General features: G+C 36.8%; 1 protein-coding gene across 11 annotated transcripts in view; it reads right to left on the bottom strand.

The window, feature by feature from the left end:
* ATOSA (atos homolog A) overlaps positions 1-22,256 on the bottom strand; it is an 85,105-nt gene that overhangs the window by 20,378 nt on the left and 42,471 nt on the right. For 7 of the 11 annotated variants that reach the window (XR_009738730.1, XR_009738731.1, XM_061428722.1 and 4 more), the window contains 5 exons: positions 17,433-17,486; positions 6,611-6,795; positions 5,530-5,732; positions 5,135-5,260; positions 2,503-4,348 (listed from right to left, as the gene is read on the bottom strand). Coding sequence is in view for 9 of the 11 variants with exons in the window: in XM_061428722.1 (XP_061284706.1) it covers positions 2,503-4,348; positions 5,135-5,260; positions 5,530-5,732; positions 6,611-6,795; positions 17,433-17,486 (2,414 nt within the window). In the remaining 2 variants the exon portion in view is untranslated. Of the gene's footprint in view, positions 1-2,502; positions 4,349-5,134; positions 5,261-5,529; positions 5,733-6,610; positions 6,796-17,432; positions 17,487-22,256 lie in introns of those variants that run through there. The other 4 variants (XM_061428729.1, XM_061428730.1, XM_061428728.1 and 1 more) reach the window with 1 other exon arrangement.

Here is a 22,256-nt window from a genome sequence, read left to right as displayed (position 1 = left end):
ATCATCTGAGGCACAAGGGAAGACCACATACACACACAATTATATACACTTTCATTAGAAAACAGAGTTTAAGAGTTTTTTCTAAGATGCTGAATGAACTCAAATAAAGAAAGTATGTCTAATGTATGCCTTGTTGTTCAGTTGCCCAGTTGTGTCTGACTCTTTGTGACCCCATGGACTGCAGCATGCCAGGTCAATGTATTTTATACTTAGTCTAACATTAGTAAGCTAATATTAAATTCTTTTATTTGTGAAAAAAACAACTTCTCACAGTTAAAAAAAAATTAGTACAATATTCTAGAATACAAAACTATGTCAATAGCAAGAGCCCTCCTCAGAAAATATAATTTGGTAGTGCATGATACAAGAATATAAATGTGAATTTTAAAATATACTTAACACAGTCACAGTACCATGTTTTTGAAGTGATATAAGAAATAGACTAGTTCTTAAGAATTTATGCAAGTTTATACTCAGAAATGGGAGAAGGCAATGGCACGCCACTTCAGTACTCTTGCCTGGAAAATCCCATGGATGGAGGAGCCTTGTAGGCTGTGGTCCATGGGGTCGCTCAGAGTCGGACACGACTGAGCAACTTCCTTTTCACTTTTCACTTTCATGCATTGGAGAAGGAAATGGCAACCCACTCCAGTGTTCTTGCCTGGAGAATCCCAGGGATGGGGGAGCCTGGTGGGCTGCCGTCTATGGGGTCACACAGAGTTGGACACAACTGAAGCGACTTAGCAGCAGCAGCAGCATACTCAGAAATCAAAAATTCATGAAAACACATGAATATAAACCAGAAAGAACTAATGGGTCCTGGCTTTATCATTTCCTAGCTTTATTACTTTGGGCATGTTATATAACCTCTCCAGGCCTAGAGTCTGCATTTGCAAACCTGAATTAGTAACAGCACCTAATCTTACATCGTAGTGAAAGGATTTAGTAAGCCAACATGTATAAAACATTCATAAGAGTGCCTAGGCACATAGCAAAGGCTGGTATGCTTTTGGGTTGCCATTTCCTTCTCCAATGCATGAAAGTGAAAAGTGAAAGTGAAGTCGCTCAGTCATGTCTGACTCTTAGCAACCCCATGGACTGCAGCCTACCAGGCTCCTCTGTCCATGAGATTTTCCAGGCAAGAGTATTGGAGTGGGGTGCCATTGCCTTCTCCATAGCAAAGGCTATATAATTATATTTAAAGTACTGCTAAGTTGCTTCAGTCATGTCTGACTCTGTGTGACCCCATAGATGGCAACCCACCAGGTTCCCCCGTCCCTGGGATCCTCCAGGCAAGAATACTGGAGTGGGTTGCCATTTCCTTCTCCAATGCATGAAAGTGAAAAGTAAAAGTGAAGTCACTCAGTCGTGTCTGACTCCTAGTGACCCCATGGATGCAGCCTACCAGGCTCCTCTGTCCATGGGATTCGCCAGGCAAGAGTACTGGAAGGGGTTGCCATTGCCTTTTTGGATATTTAAAGTAAGAACATGAAAAAAACTAATCGTAGTGGCTTGAAAAATACCATGGTCAAAGTAAGCCTCCCTATAACGTACTAGAAAGGATCATGAAAAGCTAGTATTCTTAAGGTCAGGGTAGGTTTTTGTGACAATTAACATTTTAGTAAATTGGAAACTGAAATTTGATTAAACCCATGTGTTAGAGGAGAGGAAATCTTCTGTTGAAAAACAGCAATTGGAAACATGGCATAATTTTAAGACTCTAATGTCCAACAAGACTAATCTGCCTGATAAAGAAGATGAACCAAGGTCATTCAGATTTGGATCAAGGCAGTTAAGTAGTTTTCCATATAACTGAGATATAAATTTGTAATGCTTTTTAGAGAAACAAAGGAAATTTAAGTCTAATAATAATTTTCTAAAGTTAAAAAGTGGTTTGGTGGACAAATAAAATGGAACTAACTTAAGTATGTCTGATTTATGCAGTAAAGTAAAAGTTTAAAAAATGTTTAAAAATCTACAATTATTACCACAACTATAAGCAAAAGAGATTCATCATTCTTACTTTAAAATTGAGGAGACTGGAAGTTTGAGAAGTGAGTGATTTATTCAGCTTCACTCAAGGACCAAATTTGTCAGGACTGGAATGCAGGTTATTTTGACCACCAATCAGTGATTTCACTAGATATTCCTTAGTTGAGCAGAGGCGTAACACAATGGGCACTCTGCTCATAATGGGCCAGAGTTGCTAACAAATAACACATTTAACTAATAATACAAGTTTCATTTCTGACTCCTTTTTACTCTCCAGCAACTGTTTCCAGTATTGAAATAAACAAAAAAGGACAAGAGGAAGAATTTACCTAGCATTTGCTCTTAAGGGGATGGTTTATGTATAAGCATGTTAATACTAGTTCTGTAGCCAGATAGTCTGCTCTATAGACAACGGGCACCTTGGGCCTTTATAACAAGATCTTCTGTAAACAAAATTCAAACCATAACAAATATTTGAGGATTATATTTGAAATGTTATATATTACTTACCAACACCTCTTTATTTTTCAGTTGTTCACATGTGGACAAACAGTCTTTTATATTCTTTCTCTGAGAACAGTTTTGAGAGTTTTCATCAATTGGATCTTCTTTCTTATCCTGTTCATTTCTTAATTGGTCTAGCTTTTTGCATTTGAAACCTTCACTATCTTTAATGAGATAATTTTCTATACTATTAAGTTGAGTGTTTTGTTCACATGGCTTAGGCCTTTTTGGGTCTTTATTTGAGCACTCGTTTTCATGTTTACTCAGATATCCAGACATTTCCAACACAGTAACTTTTACTTTCGAGTCATTTTTTTTTGAATTATCACACTGGTGATTGATAAAAGATTCTGGATTATAATTTTCATTTATTATTTTGTCCTTATACTTATTTGTGCAAACCTGTTTGTCAATACTGTTACAATTTGAATACTCTTTATCAATTTCATTGTTAATTTCTTGCTTCTTAAATTGACACTCAGAACATGTGTTTTCTAACCTGATTGTCAAATCGAAGTTATTTTCTTTGCAGTGAGATATATTTGAAGGGGTCGTTAAACCAGTAGCTTTGTTCTGTGTCTGCTGAAATGTACCTTGGATTTCACTAGGATTGTCCTTATACAGATTTCTTCTTATTTGAGGTTGCAAAGAAGGCTTGACTTTACTGTTGCAATTAAAAGAACTAAAATATTTATTAGATATTGAATTTTTCCCTTCACTGATGTCATCTAACAAGGAAAATTTTGTATTAGAAATGGAAACAGAAGTGTCATCCTTGTTTTTCTTCAATAAATTTTTGTCTTCATAGGAACTCCTAAATACTTTAGAAGGAACTGAACTGGAGTCCTGCATATTGAATGATTGCCGGGGCATGTGAGATGCCATTGGATCAATATGCTCCAAGTGTTGAGCAATCCTTGCAATGATATCTTGCCGTTCCTGGAGTAAAGAGCTTATCAACGGATTAGTCTCACCAACAGACTGACGAGAATGAAGACCATTAGAGATGCAAGTGCCATTTCGAGGAGTTTCTGGTTTTACTCGAATCTTCCCTTCACTGGTGTCTTCTGAAGAGGTGAGCTCTGGACTGCCAAAAGAGACAGAGAATGTTTCTTTACATCTTCTTACACTTTCATTTTCTTGTGAAACACGGAAAAGTTTTGAATTAAGTGAACTAGATTCTTGCATATTAAGTGGATGTTCAGAAACATGGGAAGTACTTGGATCACAATGAATCAAATGCTGAGCTATTCTTGCAATAACTTCTTGCCGCTCCTGAATTAAAGAGCCTATTAAAGGATTAGTCTCACCAACTGACTGCCAGGAACTCTGGCGACTAGAGTCACTGGAATCAACCACTGAAAATGATTTTAAAGTTCTCACTGATGTTTCATGTGACTTTTTCTCTCCTATATTACTGAAGCCTAAAATATTGCCTTGAGATGTTCCATAGTCAGATTTACTGCCCATGCCTGGATATAGCTTGACATTTTTGACAGCTGCACTATATTCTGGAGTTGTGCCATTTTTTGCATGTAATATTATGCTTTCAGGTGCCATGGTCCAAGTTTGTTTGCTGCAAACACGCTGTGAACTGTCTGTACTACAGTGATCTGCTTCTGTAGAATTTCGGTGCTGATGGGTTTTAAGTTCGTGTTCTTGAATTCTTTTCTCATAAAGGCCAATATTAGTGTGAATACTACAGGTCAAAACTGGATAATTAGATTGTCTGGGCAAGGACTGAACGCTGACTTTCAAGGCCACATTGTGAGAAACATTGGGAACAGGAAACACATGTTCAATTGGAGTCTGTGAAAAATTCCACTGTAGGTCTACATCAGCAGCACTGATTCTAGAATCACACAGAAAAAAATGGAATCAATGGATTATAAAACATATCATTATTATATATTATTTTTAAAACTTTAAACAGTCATATACTTACCTTTGTTTGCACTAATTACTATTGAGATTTTATTTTAATCTACTTTACCATGCATGTCACTCTAACAAAACCAACAGAAATAAATAGACTATGCCTGCAATACAGACAATCTTCTTTTTAAGAACACTATAGTAGTAAAGCACTAAAGTTAAAAAATAGTGTAATTCAAAATTAGTTGTCAAAACAGAAAAAAGGAACTTTCCATTTGCTACTAAATAAATGAATTCAGTTAATTCTGTTATAATTATATGCTTTCTGTGAGGTGATTTAGACATACTCTCTATCTCATGGCTACCTGCCTAAAGAGACAGTTAAGACAGCTGTTCAGCAGCTTGTGTGTTTACAGTTTTCAAGATCTAAAAATTAAGTAGGTTTACCACTGTGAAAATTCAGCAGCCCAGAAAGTTTTTCCACTTTATTTATAATGGTGGTATCAATTCATTGTTGGTTCTACAAAGTAAGCTTAAAAGTTCTCTGAAAACTACTCTACACCAAATTTAACCCAAGAAGCAAAACTCATATTGAGTCATATCATATCTAAACTTCTCTAACTTGCTTTGAGAAAAACTTGAGTAAATTTTATCCACTTACATTTAGAAATGAAGGAAATAAACTGCTTAAAAGGTCAAATACCATTCAGTAGTTAACCACTTTAGCTGAATATGCATGGTTCTTTTTCTGCCCTAGACATACCTGTAAAGAATATTTCGTGGAGTAGCACCATGAGAAACACTCAGCCAAGCACTTAACTGAGAAAAAAACACAAATGAGCGGACAGCCAACAGGAGAGTTTTCTCTTCAATAAATCGATCACCACTCCTGAGGAAAGTAAAAAAGCATCATCTAAATGTGGGCAAGTATAAAATGACTGAATTTTAGAAAGAAACTGGTAAATATATCACTCAGGATATGTGCTTTCAAGAGTGTGGGAGTACATTTACAAGTGTCACTTGAAGTCACAGAAGTACAAAATAGGTAAATTTTACTACATAAATAGAGGGACTCAAAGACATATTATTAAAGTAATTTATAGAAAGAAATGGAAAATCGAATTTACCAGGGACAACTTCAAACTCAGGTCAACTTACTGTCGAGGAACTGGCTCCAATATCCATCTTTCTAATAATAACGCATCTTGTTTAATAGCAGGATCATTTAGATCAATCCCTTCAGTGGTGGGCCCATCATCACTGTAGCAGCAGTCTGGTAGTAGCATCACTTCCACCATGATTGGAAGGTTATTCTTCCACAACAATGCGACCTCAGACCTAGTTCGTCTGGCTTGGCGACACTTGGAGAAGATGGAGATAAGTAAAATGGCTCAATAGCCCATCCAATTTTATATTTCAATTCAGAAAGTATAACTGTAAAGGAGACATCTGTATGAAAATGAGTCGCCTATTCAAGGGCTTTCCTCAGCCTTGTCTGTCTATTTAGGTTTCCTCATTAAACAATGCATCAGCACTATTAACTCCAGAGTGTGGGGATTAGTAGCTAACAATTATGATGCAAATTTTCTTGTGGTAGGATATCTTTGCTCTATTTTGTGGAAAAATAACTGCCATGCACAATGTCTGACAGGCCTCAAGATGGCCCAGCCTTGTCTCATCTGTCAATGATATCATTAATTATAGATGAAAGATTCAGTCTAAGAGCAAAATATTAAAAGTTCATTTTCATTAAACACTCAAAATAGACAAGATTTTAGAAGTTTAAAATTTTGGACTACACTTAAAAAACTAACTGGCAGAACTATCTTTACAGCAAATTATATGCTACATACCAAAATAAATATTTTTAACAGTATTATACAGAAACATTAATGACAGCAAAAGGCATCCTCCCATTAACATGGGGAAAATAATAATGAACATAAATCTAATAAATAAACAAGAACACAAAGTTGATGAACTAGGGCTGAGACTAAAACTAATGAAATCTAACTCATAGTTAACAAGGATCATCTTAAATCTGATGTGTGTGGACAAAGGTATGAAATTGGCTGCGCACTTACCTGATGATGGAAAAGCTATGTACTATACTTTTTCTTTATGTTGTAACCAATTTTTTACTTAAATGTGAATGTTATAATTGTAATAAAGGTGATGACAGAATTTAAACTAATTTATATAAAAGGCAGATAAAATGCATTCAACACACAATTCTTACCTGGGCCAGCTTGTCACTACATTCATGTTTTGTAGTTATTGGGTAACAGGACTGTGCTGGAGGACAATGGAAACTTTCTGTCCGACCTTTAACAGAACATTCAGGTGTTCGTCCTTCTGTTATTAGCAAGGCCAGAGAGACCAAGAACTCCTCTGCATCATACTCAAAATATTCATCCAGAGTATCTAGTATTAAAAGAAAGAAAAGAAAGAAAGATGGGTCCTTGCTTTAAGGTATCCTTGATAAGAATTCATTTTTTAATGTCTACAAAAACTAATACCACAGCCCAAATTCAATTATATCCACTAACAAAGAGTGAAGCTATTTCAAGTCCTAAAAGATGATGTTGTGAAAGCGCTGCACTCAATATGCCAGGAAATTTGGAAAACTCAGCAGTGGCCAGAGGACTGGAAAAGGTCAGTTTTCATCCCAATCCCAACAAAAGGCAATGCCAAAGAATGCTCAAACTACTGCACAATTGCACTCATCTCACACACTAGTAAAGTAATGCTCAAAATTCTCCAAGCCAGGCTTCTACAATACATCAACTGTGAACTTCCAGATGTTCAAGCTGGTTTTAGAAAGACAGAGGAACCAGAGATCAAATTGCCAACATCCGCTGGATCACAGAAAAAGCAAGAGAGTTCCAGAAAAACATTTATTTCTGCTTTATTGACTATGCCAAAGCCTTTGACTGTGTGGATCACAACAAACTGTGGAAAATTCTTAAAAAGATGGGAATACCAGACCACCTCACCTGCCTCTTGAGAAATGTGTATGCAGGTCAAGAAGCAACAGTTAGAACTGGACGTGGAACAACAGACTGGTTCCAAATAGGAAAAGGAGTACGTCAAGGCTGTATATTGTCACCCTGCTTATTTAACTTCTATGCAGAGTACATCATGAGAAACACTGGGCTGGAAGAAGCACAAGCTGGAATCAAGATTGCCGGAAGAAATATCAATAACCTCAGATATGCAGATGACACCATCCTTATGGCAGAAAGTGAAGAGGAACTAAAAAGCATCTTGATGAAGATTAAAGAGGAGAGTGAAAAAGCTGGCTTAAAACTCAACATTTGAAAAACGAAGATCATGGCATCTGGTCTCATCATTTCATGGCCAATAGATGGGGAAACAGTGGAAACAGTGAGAGACTTTATTTTCTTGGGCTCCAAAACCTCTGCAGATGGGGACTGCAGCCATGGAATTAAAAGATGCTTGATCCTTGGAAGGAAAGTTATGACCAACCTAGACAGCATATTCAAAAGCAGAGACATTACTTGGCCAACAAAGGTCTGTCTAGTCAAAGCTGTGGTTTTTCCAGTAGTCATGTATGGATGTGAGACTTGGATCATAAAGAAGGCTGAGCATTGAATAATTGATGCTTTTGAACTGTGGTGTTGGAGAAGACTCTTGAGAGTCCCTTGGACTGCAAGGAGATCCAACCAGTCAATTCTAAAGGAAATCAGTCCTGAATATTTATTGGAAGGACTGATGCTGAAGCTGAAACTCCAATACTTTGGCCACCTGATATGAAGAACGTCTCATCAGAAAAGACCCTGATGCTGGGAAAAATCAAAGGCAGGAGGAGAAGGGGATGACAGAGGATGAGTAGGTTTGACAGCATCACCAACTCAATGGACATGAGTTTGAACAAGCTCCAGAGATGGTGCAAGACAGGGAAGCCTCATGTGCTGCAGTCTATGAGGTCGCAGAGTTGGACACAACTGAGCGACTGAACAACAACAAAAAATCCTTTAAGATAATAATATTTTTAGATGTCCAATATAATAGCTTTCATGAAGAAAACTTTGCCAACAGCCAAAAGGTTAAAATGTCTTATTACATCATATATTTTTAGTTAAGATATTTTATTACTATATTAAATATTAGAAAAAGAGGCAGATCCAAAAGTATGTTTTTCCCTTTCTCTCCTTTTCCCATTCCTTAACTAGTTCCTAGTTCTTATAGCCCTAATTCGGTGATGTGGACATTCATAGCCACAGGGTTCTTCTTTTTCTTTGTTACACAGTAGTAGTAGTTTCAGAGGAAGACATTTCATAATTATCTAACAGGAGATGCAGGCCTGATTGCAATATATGAAATGTGATGTTTTTTGGTTCCTATGAAGTTTCAACAATCTAATCTGCAAAAGTTTCACTTAGTTATATTAATTTTAAATTTCTTACAAGTCCTCCAATTTTAAAAGTACTGTTAGTTTTCAAAACTGTTAACCTGCTATGCAGGTTGGACATGCATGCATGTGTACATGCACACACAAAATTCAACTTATAGTACAGTCTTAAAAATGCTGCTTTCTCTCATCTCTGCCAATTAAGCAGTACATATAGGAGACATACACGCCTGTAATACAGGAGACACAGGAGACGGAGGTTTGATCCCTGGGTCAGGAAGATGTGACGCTAGTGGTAAAGAACCCGCCTGCTGATACAGAAGATATAAGAGACTTGGGTCTGATCCCTGGGTCAGGAAGATCCACTGGAGAATGACATGGCAACACACTCCAGTATTCTTGCCTGTAGAATCCCATGGACAGGGAAGCCTGGTGGACAACAGTTCTTAGGTTCACAAAGAATTTGACATGACTAAAGCAACTTAGCACACAAGTGACTAAGCACATCCCGAAGTAGATGACGAGGGAACGCAAAGTTGTATTGCATATAGCTACTAGTCTCAAATGGTTTGACTAGAGATGATTTTTAAAACAGTGGAACATTGAAGCACACAATAAATTCCAAAGAAGTTCAGATAATACTGGTAAAATTTTGCAAAAGAGGCAGATGTTGGGCTGAACCAGGAAAGAGTAAGTACAACTTGAGGGGAGCATTTGTACAAAAAAAGTATAGAAAAGGCAGGACTGGAGCCTGATTGTGAATGGCCTTGAGGGCGGTATGATGATAAGCATCTATATCTAGCCTCAGGAATGCTTATCAGAAAAAGAAGGAACCTTGAGAGCCAACTTGATTGAACTTGTAGTTTAAGGCCATTCCGAAAAGTTTCCCTAAAATGAGCATTTACAACATATAAAATAGCAGTCAATACTTGATGATATTGTCAGGTATTGTCAATTCTCACTACTTTCTATACATTAACTTTTTTAATCCTCAGAGCACCTCTAGAAGGTGGGAACTATTACCACCATTTTTACAGATAACCGAAGCATAGAGAGATTAAATAACTGCCCAAGATCACCCTGCTAGGAAGCTGCAAAGTTGATATTTGAACCTACATAAGTCTGGTTCCAGAATCTGAGTCCCTAACTACCCCAAACATGCTTTCTTTTATTGTAGCTACAAATTTTGCTTTTATATACTAATAGATATTTGTAAAAATATAAATATAAATAATATACATTCAACATATATTTTAATAATATATTTTGGAATATTTGTGGTACAGGGTTTGTTTCCAGGAAAAGGACCATAATTTATAATATTGTGCCAACTGGGGATAAAAGAGAGGTCTGAACTTTTATTTTTCCTCTAGGAACCAATTAGGTCATAAGCCAAGGGTCTCCTGTGGTCTCCTGAGACGCAGTGAGTTAAATCATGATGTCCTGCAGAGGGAATCAAAAGACATAAAAAGAAATCCATTCATCCTTTTTTCTCTGATGGTTCTGTGGGTTTTCAAGATTAGCTCAGCTTTGCCATGGGCTGGCAACATGGCATGATTTTAGCTCCTGGAAAATTTCTCTGGGCTCATCCTTTTCCCTCTCTCAAACTGTGGGGTAATCTTGGAGAGCTAAAAATTATGTCAGAACAGTTGCTCCTAAGCTATGAAATGCTGAGTGATTCCAAGATGTCAACTACTCCATGTGAGTACTAAGGATGGTCCACAGCCTAAGTAATGTCTCATATATATGTGATACTATTTTTTAAACTATAATTCATCTTCCAAATGGATAAAGAAGATGTGGTGCATATACACAATGGAGTATTACTCAGTCCAAAAAAAAAATTAAATAATGCCACTTGTGGCAAAATGAATGGACCTAGAGATTTTGATACTAAGTTAAGTAAGTGTCAGACTTTATTTTTTTGGGCTCCAAAATCACTGCAGATGGTGACTGCAGCCGACGCTTACTCCTTGGAAGAAAAGTTATGACCAACCTAGATAGCATATTCAAAAGCAGAGACATTACTTTGCCAACAAAGGTCCGTCTAGTCAAGGCTATGGTTTTTCCAGTGGTCGTGTATGGATGTGAGAGTTGTACTGTGAAGAAAGCTGAGCGCTGAAGAATTGATGCTTTGGAACTGTGGTGTTGGAGAAGACTCTTGAGAGTCCCTTGGGCTGCAAGGAGATCCAACCAGTCCATTCTAAAGGAGATCAGCCCTGGGTGTTCTTTGGAAGGAATGACGCTAAAGCTGAAACTCCAGTACTTTGGCCACCTCATGCAAAGAGCTGACTCATTGGAAAAGACTCTGCTGCTGGGAGGGATTGGGGGCAGGAGGAGAAGGGGACGACAGAGGATGAGATAGCTGGATGGCATCACCGACTCGATGGACATGAGTCTGAATGAACTCCAGGAGTTGGTGATGGACAGGGAGGCCTGGAGTGCTGCGATTCATGGGGTCGCAAAGAGTCGGACACGACTGAGTGACTGAACTGAACTGAACTGAACTGAAGTAAGTCAGACAGAGAACGGCAAATATCATATGACATCACTTATATATGAAATCCAAAAAAATAATACAAATGAACTTATTTACAAAACAGAAACAGACTCATAGACTTAGAGAATGATTTATGGTTTCCAAGGAGGAAGGTGGGGGGGAGAGGGACAGATTGGGAGTTTTGGATTAACATAGCAGTGTATGCAGTAAGGACCTACTATAAGACAAACAACAACAACAAAAAACAAGCCTAGTAGGATATGACTTACTCACATACCAGAATTATTAAGTTTAAAGTTATAAAAACCAAACTGCTAGAAAAAAGCATTTTTGAATAATTTAATATTTGACTGAAATTGGTTGTTTTGGTCATTACCTCCTCAAATAGCAAACTAAAAATACTCCAAAACCATGACTGGAATCTGCAACCCTTTGGAAGGCTTACTGAATTTAGCCAGGGTATTAAATACCTATATGAAAAATGCCAAACAAAGATTAGAGATGACAGTAGTTACCTATTAGTTATCTATGTAACTATTACAAAAAATACTGCAAGGAATAATATGGACTAACAATGGTATCATGAAACACATAAAATACTAGCTAAATGCATGTGACAACATGATGACAGCCTTTAGGAACTTGTCAGGAAAAACTTATGGGTATCTGAATTTTAACAAATGATAATACTAAACAATAGTCATTAGAAAAGTTGCATTATTAAAATTTTAATAATTTCAATTTCTAAAACCTCTGCCATACAATAGAGTTTACTGTAGTAAAGAATATGACTAATGAACTGGGAAATTTTATGACATATTAAAGAAAATTCATTAGATATGAATTGCTACCTTAAGGACGTAGATTATCCCAGAATAAGGTATAATTTTGGGGGTCTCTGTAAACAATTTACTTTTATAAAAACAAAAAGTTTCAAACGTAGACAAACATGGGCTGCAAAGGCTTACCGACTAGCCTTTTTTTTTTTAAAAGAGATAAATTGATTTAAAACATAACTTTGAACAGAAAGGTTGTTATAAATTTTCACAGGCTATCAATGACAGATCATTAGAGAATAGAAGTCAATCAATTAAAACATAGTTCTCGAATCCCTCTCCCCCGAAGACCTCAGTGAGGATACTGCTTACACCACAGCCTGACTAGAAGCTGTGACCAGACTGGCTCCCTTTTAGTGGCGCTCTCTTCTAGTTCTGGAGTTCAGCCATCTTAAAGTTCTTCATCTGTTCTCTCCAACAAAGAAAATAATTTTCCCATTGGGAAAATCTTAAACAATCAGAATGATCCACAGGTGAAACAGGCTAACCTGGGAAATAAACTCTTCATCACTAAGGATGCTCACAAACAGACGGATAAATAATTGCCCAGGTGTAGCTGAAGGGATTTAGCTGTCAAGTGGTAGCTGAATTAGACATCCATTGGTTCTTTCAACCTTGAGTGTCTATGACTCTCTACTCTTAAGTACTTCATAAAAAGCCCAGGGGACAGGCCAGAACCACCATTTCCTTCTTGGGAGGATCTAACTGGAGTCCCTCTGAACCAGAACTTATCATAAACACTTAATGGTGGTATCTGAATCCTTGATTTAAGAGAAATCTAGAATACTTCAAGGCTCTGTCCAAAGGAAATGGAAGAAGAATGTCCTTCCTATCATTGGGCTGCTGTCTATGCTGTTAAGTTTACTTCTAAAGTCTGCCAAGGTAGTAGATTTCACACCCCTCCTATATGGAATAATATGAAGCATGAGAACACCTGGGGGACTGCTAAAAAGAAAGTTTCTCTAAAAATCACGTCCTTTCAAACGTATAGTGAACAATCTGGTAATATGAATAAAGATTCTCCCATGAATTTATTCCAAAGAAATAACAGAACAAGTAACAGAATTGAATGTCGAAGGGTATTTATTAAAGTGTTTATATTAGTCAAAAAATGTAATCAATCTAAATGTCCAAAAAAAGGCCCTGGTTAAAAAGGCACTGTGGTAAAGTTTTACCTAAAATAATGATATAGACCTACTTTTGACAAAGAAAGATTATCCACAACATAAGTGAAAACACAACTCTCAAAAGAAAGAATGTTATGATCATGTCTTTGTGGGATTACATATGCACACGTGTAGATTTCTATAAAGCAAACACACAAACTAAATTTTAAATAAATTTCTAGTCTCTGATTGGCATTAGACAAAAGATAAAACCTATTAGCTGAAAACAATATGCAAATAAAAGAATTACATAGTGTCATATACATTAATTAATTAGTTATTGTTTTGTAAAACCCCTGCTAAGTAGATCACATTAATAGTGTGGTTACTTAGTAGAGGAATTTGTAACAACAGACATAGATAATGGCATACTAGTTCTGGTGTTGAAATTAGAACTTAGAAGTTTCAAATACTTTTCTGCTTTGTTTTCTTTTTTTTCTCTCTTTAAAAGCACTTTTAAAAATAATTAGGTAAGAACTAGTACCTTATATTGATAATATGAAAAACATATGGATGAATCTGAGAAAGGGTGTTAAGATTTAGGAGAATAGGTTATGCTTAGAGAATTGGGCTCAGTTGATATAGCCAGTATGTAGGTATGAAGATGGTGTTAACTGCTATACTATAATTGCAAAAACTGAGAGGAATTATGTGAATGCTTTATACTGACTGTTGAGGGATGGCTTTTCTCAGCAGATAACATTTAAGCCAAGGTCAGAACAAGGAAAAAACCATTAAAAAACTGGGAGAAAGAGCACTCTGAGCAAAGGGTCTAAGGTAGGAATGAAGCAATAATGTCCCAGGAACTAAAAGAAGGTGAGTAAGGATGGAATGGCAGTAGCAGAGAGGAAAAGTGGTAAGAATTATAGTTCAGAATGGTGATCAGGGCAGAGCAAGTTTGATGCATGAAGTAGGGCACTCAAAGCCAGTGCTCTAGGACAACCCAGAGGGATGGGGTGGGGAGAGAGGTGGGAGGGAGGTTCAGGATGGGGGACACATGTACACCAGTGGCTGATTCATGTCGATGTATGGCAAAAACCATCACAATAATGTAATTATCCTCCAATTAAAAAAAAAAGAATGGTGGTCAGCGACTACATCATACAGGATTTTGAAGCTAGGGAAAGGAAATTAGATTTTATCCTAAACATAGTGGGAAGTTGTTGGATGGTTTTAACTAGAGAAATGACATGATCTGATTTACATTTTAAAGTGATCGCCCTGACAGATATGTTAATAACAAAATAAGGGAAAAAGAATCAGAGTAGGTATACTAGTTAGGAGGTTGGTTTTTTCCCAGGGTTAGAGATAGTTTTGGGAAACACTGGCACTTGGACAGCATTTAGAGTGAAGAGTCACCCAGAAGCACATAGTGAGAATTCATGACAAAGGCCTGAGACACTCAAACAAGTAGAGATCTGGTGGAAGATGATGAACAAGCAAAAGGAGCTGGTATATGTCAAGTATGGTATAATGGAAGTTCCAGGAAAAAAAAAATGTTTCATGGAGGGTGTGGTCAACTGTCTCAAACAGTAGTGAGGTCTAATAAAACATAAACAAAGAAATGACCACTGGATTTGACATTAAGGAAGTCATTGGTGACTTGGACAATAGTGATCTCAATAGATGGTGATGATGGAAGATTAGATAGATGTGGCATATATTGTCAATTATTCTGAAGGGTACAGATGATAAACACAAAAGCCTACTTTCTTAGTCCTCACTTAACACAGTGACGACTCATGTATCACAATATAAGTACTACACATGTAGAATCCTTTCTCATACAAAATTGTCTCCAAATGCCAAAAGAGAATAAAAGAAGTTCCCTTCTAAGTCTTGGATACAGGGGCAGGAGATTCTCCCTCTTCAGGGCCTAAAATCCAGTAACTGAATTTTACTAATTTGTTCTTCAAATGTCTCTTGAAATTAAACCTTCCTTTTCAACCAACCTCAAAACAGTTACCAAGTTAGATTCTTATTATTTACACCAATTTCCTAGCTATGGTCTAGGACTCCAGGCCCTTATTTGTCTTGCACACTGATGCAGATTAATCTTCCTGAAAAGCCATTCCACCACATTCCTCTCAGCTCAACATTTTTCTGTTTGTTTTTTGTTTGTTTTACTGGCTCCTTAACTGCCTATTAAACCCAGTGTAAATGCTTAAGCCTGACACTAGGGCCTGGGTCACCATACAGAGCCAGCTACTCTGGTTGTGCACTGCCAGATTCTGATAAGAACACTGCCTCCAGAAGTTATAAACTGAGGTGAGTCCGCTTAAGGCTCCAGCTCTGGTTCTTTTTTTTTTTTTTTTGCTAGCCCGGTGCAGTGCCTGGAACCGAGGGTGACCGCAGACCCCGCGGACCCCCAACTGATGGCGATGACCTGGAGGGGCCGGGGGCTTAGCGGCCTCCGGGCTAGCACTCCCGCCTCACACCCCAGCTCTGGTTCTTAATCTCTTCTTTTACTGCTACCTACGTGTAACCCTGTTCTATCCAAACTACTGTCTATACCAAGCTCTACTCATTTCTCACCTTGTACTACCACCTTTTCTCTTTTACCTATTAAATATGTCTCAAGTTTTCTGAAGAACTTTCCTGACCATTTTTCCTACAAGAGTCCTTTCCTAACTCATTTCCACACTGATCTTTCACTTACTTGGTACTCTTCCCCAGAACTTATGTAAGCCATTACGCCATGAATGGTTACTTCAGGGTACTGGCACACAATCCTAAGGTCATAAATTTCACCTCCACCTGTGTATATTTCACTCTGTTCCATATACAGTCTGTACTGCTAACTTGAGCCAACCTTCTCCCAAACTGCAAGTACTTCCAGAGTTATAGTAACCCATCTATTTCCTTATAAAAATATACTTAATATTCTGTTGATGTTAATTTCCTAATGAGTGAGGTTCTAAGTACTCTGAAATATTCTTGGTTTCTCATTTACATGCTCCAATCTCATAGGTATGTGTTGAGTGTTTCTGTTTTAAGTTAGAATTGTAAAAGATCTTAGAAATTATGTAGCTAATCTACCTTACTTTCAAATGAACAAAGGTAAAAAGGCATTAACTTCATTTTTATCAAACTTGTATGTATACCGCTGCACACCAGGATCTAGGTTTTTTCATTCCTAGTGCAATTTGATTTATACACTATGAGAAATCTTTAAGAAGAAAATAAAGGAGAAAGTTAACTTTAATGACAAGTGCAAAAAAGAGAGGCTGTGGCTATAAATGAAAGCAACTTTATATGTACAGTATTATTTTATTAATACTAGTGACATAAATATTTTCACTAGAAGAAGAGTACCTTCAAATACAAAAATATGCTTTGTTTTTGTTAGCCAAGAACAAAGCTTAAACTGATCCTCAGCATTCTATTCTGAAAAAGGCAAGTGATCTGTAAACAAACTTATCACAGACTGACTTTTAAAAACAACTTTCTAGACTTGTGTATAGTTTGCTTAAATTCAACCAAATATTTCTGCTGTACATATACATTATACAGCAACCACCAAAATTCAAGATTATGATTAAGGCAATTAACATTCTGAGGTTCTATCAGAAAAACAAAGTCATGTGTATGTGTAGCACAAAGTAATAGTTAAGAACATGAACTCTTAGATCAGGCAAACAGTTCTGCTACTTGCTGGTTGGTTTTGCACAGGTTATACCTCTTGTACCTCTCTTTGTCTTAGATTTTAAAAAATCTATTAGATGGCAATAATAACACTATTGACCTTCAGAGGGTAGTTAAAAGACCTGCATTGCTATTTGTAAAATATTCTGAATATTGCCTGGTACACAGAGTGCACCATATGGCTTCTTAAACTTAAGATAAAAATAAATGCGATGACGTGGGTCTTTCTCTCACTTTACAGATGATAAAACTAAATTTGTAAAATCATTTGCCAAGGTCACAAACATTATCAGTTGAGAACCATCTCTAAGAGCTCACTTTATACTACCAATAGTTTCTAATAATTCTCAATTATGAAAGTGCATTCTTATTTTTCACTTCACACAAAAAATGACTCATTTTTAGAGTAGAAGTTACCCTACCTACTCAGGGCACAGATTCTAGAAAGCCCCTCAGACAGACATATCTTCAAGGATTCCTGGTATTAAAAGAATTTTCAATGTTTCAATGTTCTGTTTTGTGCATTCAAAACCACTTACAGTTAATTACAACCAAGCTTGGTCCCTTTATCATCAAAGAAAAATGAGCAGCTTCTGTGGGCAAGACAACAGGGGATAACTTAAAAAGTAGGGCAGGAGTGGAGAGGGGAGAGTCTTGGCTTTTGTATATAATTCAGTTTAAAAACTCAAAGGAACATTGCGAATTTTAATTATTCTACAGATGAAGAAATTAGACTTCATAGAAGTGACAGTTCAGACACATAGAGCAATATAATGGTAAACTAACGCCTTAAACTAAGATCTACTATGCATATAAAACATTAAAAATTTGAGGACTTATTTCCAAGTTTTATCTAGTATGCCTACCTAAACTCTACTCCCCAGTTAGTCCAAATCCAATTCTAGCTCAGGAAAGAATAATGAACAGAGAGTCAGCCTCATGTATTTGTTAGTATCAAGGTCATTCTTACTGCTCATTCTGTACTGGTTATCCAGCCTCTGAACACTGATTCTAGTCCTTATTGTAAAACATCTTGATGTCTAATTCCCAATCTGTTTCCCTTTGAATCCTCACTGAACTTCCCTGTTTACATGGTTACTCTGCTGCAATCCTAACAGAATTTTCTTTGTTTCTTTGCTCATGCACTGAGACATGAGGATTGTGTCCTCAATATCTATTATATCTATAAGGATTCCTATATGCAATGGCTACCCAAACTAAACCTGGTATTTGGAAAGCTGCAAAAGAAGAGTTGTAAATGAGTTGGAAAACCAAAGCCAGAAGATAAGCAGGGGTTAAAAGCCTTAACTAAGGAGTACACTGTTACAAACTGTGTATTTTCCAATGGAGAAGTTGAAAATCTGCCAATTTTTTTCTAGTGCCTGATTGCAGTGAAATTTCAACTCAGATGGGAAGTAGACGCAAAGGGAAATTCTCTCATAAGCTTCAGGTGTTCCTACTGCTCTAATGGGTGTTTGTCTCTAATTAGATCATAAAATCCAGGCATGCAGGAACCAGGTCTAACACAGCCATCATTCTATTACCAGTGTCTAGAACAGCGGGCTTCCCTGATAGCTCAGTTGGTAAAGAATCCATCTGCAATGCAGGAGACCCTGGTTTGATTCCTGGGTCAGGAAGATCCCCTGGAGAAGGGGTAGGCTACCCACTCCAGTATTCTTGGGCTTCCCTTGTGGCTCAGCTGGTAAAGAATCCACCTGCAATGTGCGAGACCTCGGTTCGATCCCTGGGTTCAGAAGATCCCTGGAGTAAGGGAAAAGCTACCCATTCCAGTATTCTGGCCTAGAGAATTCCATGGACTGTATAGTCCATGGGATCACAAAGGGTCAGACACGACTGAGCGAATTTCACTTTCAGGACAGTGCCTGGTATATAGAAGATGCAAACTAGTACAGCCACTATGGAGAACAGTGTGGAGATTCCTTAAAAAACTGGAAATAGAACTGCCTTATGATCCAGCAATCCCACTGCTGGGCATACACACTGAGGAAACCAGAAGGGAAAGAGACACGTGTACCCCAATGTTCATCGCAGCACTGTTTATAATAGCCAGGACATGGAAGCAACCTAGATGTCCATCAGCAGATGAATGGATAAGAAAGCTGTGGTACATATACACAATGGAGTATTACTCAGCCATTAAAAAGAATACATTTGAATCAATTCTAATGAGGTGGATGAAACTGGAGCCTATTATACAGAGTGAAGTAAGCCAGAAGGAAAAACATAAATACAGTATACTAATGCATATATATGGAATTTAGAAAGATGGTAACAATAACCTGGTGTACGGGACAGCAAAAGAGACACTGATGTATAGAACAGTCTTATGGACTCTGTGGGAGAGGGAGAGGGTGGGAAGATTTGGGAGAGTGACATTGAAACATGTAGAATATCATGTAAGAAACGAGTTGCCAGTCCAGGTTCGATGCGCGATACTGGATGCTTGGGGCTGGTGCACTGGGACGACCCAGAGGGATGGTGTGGGGAGGGAGGAGGGAGGAGGGTTCAGGATGGGGAACACATGTATGCCTGTGGCGGATTCATTTTGATATTTGGCAAAACTAATACAATTATGTAAAGTTTAAAAATAAAATAAAATTTAAAAAAAATTAAAAAAAAAAAAGAAGATGCTCAATGAATATATAAGCATAATGAAAAACGATTAAGCATATTTAACTAATAAGATCTCAGGTGTAGATCAAAGACTACACACTGAAGTATGCCCAAGTTTGATTAAAGTAGATTAAACTGAAGAATTCAGGTTTTATAGGACAAATGAGCTCAGATTATTAGCTCTGTAACAAATGGCAGACTGAAGGTGTCAAAACATCAGGCAATGCACAAGAAGCTCTTTTAACTTTTATTTGACTATGCTTTTTAAAAGACAGAATTTAACTTATTGACACTGACATTTCAGCAAAGAGTTGTTAAAACACACTCACATACCCAACCAAAATGATTATTTCAAGTATGTTCCTGGGACCCAATCATCAGTATCTCAAGAGAATTTATTTCCTAAATTCCAACTTGACAGCCATTTCTGCCATTTGATAGTGTATTCTCTAAAATGCTGACAGCAAGTAATTTTGAGGGTCTGATCTTACACATATCTCACACAGAACCTCACAGAAACCAAAGGAAAAAGCCTTGGTTAATTCTCTAATCACTAATTCTCAATTGTTAACAATCAGTAGAACTAACCAATGGAAACGCACTAAAGAAAAGCAGACTTAGTGATTTGTTAAGGGACAATTTGGACTTTCAATTATTTTCAATGCTCTAAAATGTTTCTTAAATTTTTCTAAAGCTATTCATGTTTGTAGACATTCTATCAGGCTCACAACTGGTGTTGTGCAATTTTCATATATACGTGTGTGTATAACATACACACAAAATTTTAATTATTGTGAACAAAATCAATATAAGATATTCATTCCATCATTCTTAAGATATTTTAAGATTAATAGTATTTTCTAAAGCACTATGAACTTCTTGATACAAGGATCTAAAAGTTAAAAGTCAAATAGTTCTAGTTCTAAAACTAAAGAACATAAGAGAATTCTGGAAGTATACAAGGTGCTCCTTTGATGTGAGGTATGACAAGACTATTTACTCAGAACTCAGCCCATTCTAAGTTCCTCTGTTCCCTAAGTTATTTACAGTCAAATAATAAGTACTATCTCTTTTCCCACCTTTGCAAATATCACATTATATAAAATAGCAACTACCTACAAATCTGAATTTGTTTACCATAACTATTAAATGAACTACAGTAATAAAAAAATACAGTGCTGTGTAGTTTCCAAAACACTATCATAGGCTACAGTAAAACTTAAAAAAAGCATATGTCATTTAAACTGCTCAGATGATTATATTATAGATTAAAAGTTTGCATAACAAAGAAATAAAGCATTTATGATTAGTATTTACACATCTTTCATCAAAATAATTTCTAACTACAAGTGCTCTAAAGGTATAACACAAAAGAAACTACTCTTTATAGTAGTAAAGCAATTGCTGAGTTCATTAAAAAAAAAAAGAAATCTCAATCTAATTATGCAACTACTTATTATTGAATTTTTACCCAGTTGTTAACAAATAGATATTTTCTAGGCACAGAAGAGTAAAAAGAGTTCATCAGAAGCCAAGGAAGGTAAAGCTTGTACTTCACACAATTCTGCAAGGCGACTCTCTTCGCAGAGGACTATAATTGTCTGTTGCAACAAACATCATTTCTTTTACAATCTGAATTCTCAACTACACAAAACCTCTATATACGAGTGCCATCCACATTCCCCTTCTGGCTCCTTACAAATTCAGCCACAGTAATTCCTGTGGAGATAAGGGAATTCTTATAGAAAATAATCAGAAAAGAACAGAAGGATAAGTAACTAAGAATTGTGATCAAAATAAAGAGGAAAAAAAGGGGAGGAAAGGGACAGGAATAGAGAATAGACAAAGAGGAAAGAACAAATAGGAAAATAAGAAGGGGGAAATATAAAAGGAAAAATAAACTGAATAAGAGTAGAACTATTTATTATTTGACAGTAAGAGTAGGGAAGATTTGTTTGACAATCATATTGCTTATAATGATTTTCCTGTTGGCTTTAGACAAATGATCTCAAAAGATAATTTTTCTAAGGGACACATAAGATGCCAAAATTATAATTCATCTTAAACCTAAGATATTAAACTTTTATATTCTTCTATAGAACTATGATGGTTCTAAAACATGGCCTAACTGGGAGGTAAATACTGACGTTATATCAAACAGAGGTAAATTCAAATACTGAGTAACTGCAGGCAAGTTAAAATAATAATTCTCTCAGAAATTTCTGAGAAAGAAAAAGATTCTTTGGCATACCTTGCTATGGTGAAGTGAAAGTGAAAGTCGCTCAGTCGTGTCCAACTCTTTGCAACCCCATGGATTATATATGGAATTCTCCAAGCCAGAATACCAGAGTGGGTAGCTTTTCCCTTCTCCAGGGGATCTTCCCAACCCAGGGATGGAACCCAGGTCTCCTGCCTTGTTGGCAGATTCTTTACCAGCTGAGCCACAAGGGAAGCCCCTTGCTAGGGTAGGAATTATCGAATTAAATTTCAGTAATTATTTAACCTTCAAAAGCAAACCTCGTTGAAATGAGGTTATATACAACATAACTGATGGCCAAAGTAAAAAAATTCATGTAAAGATCTGAAAACAAATTAACCTTTAATAACTCTCACAACTGCAAAAGTAAAACATGCACTGCAGAATCTGATTTTACTGTTTTCACAAAGAAGACAGCAGGATGTAATTAGGACAGTCCTGGGCAAGTTGAGACATGTCACTCAATTTCTTT

The sequence above is a fragment of the Bos javanicus genome, chromosome 10 (genome assembly GCF_032452875.1).
Source record: "Bos javanicus breed banteng chromosome 10, ARS-OSU_banteng_1.0, whole genome shotgun sequence".
Classification (NCBI taxonomy): domain Eukaryota; kingdom Metazoa; phylum Chordata; class Mammalia; order Artiodactyla; family Bovidae; genus Bos; species Bos javanicus.
Note: the sequence above shows the minus strand (reverse complement) of the source record. Positions and strands in the feature narration are given on the sequence as shown.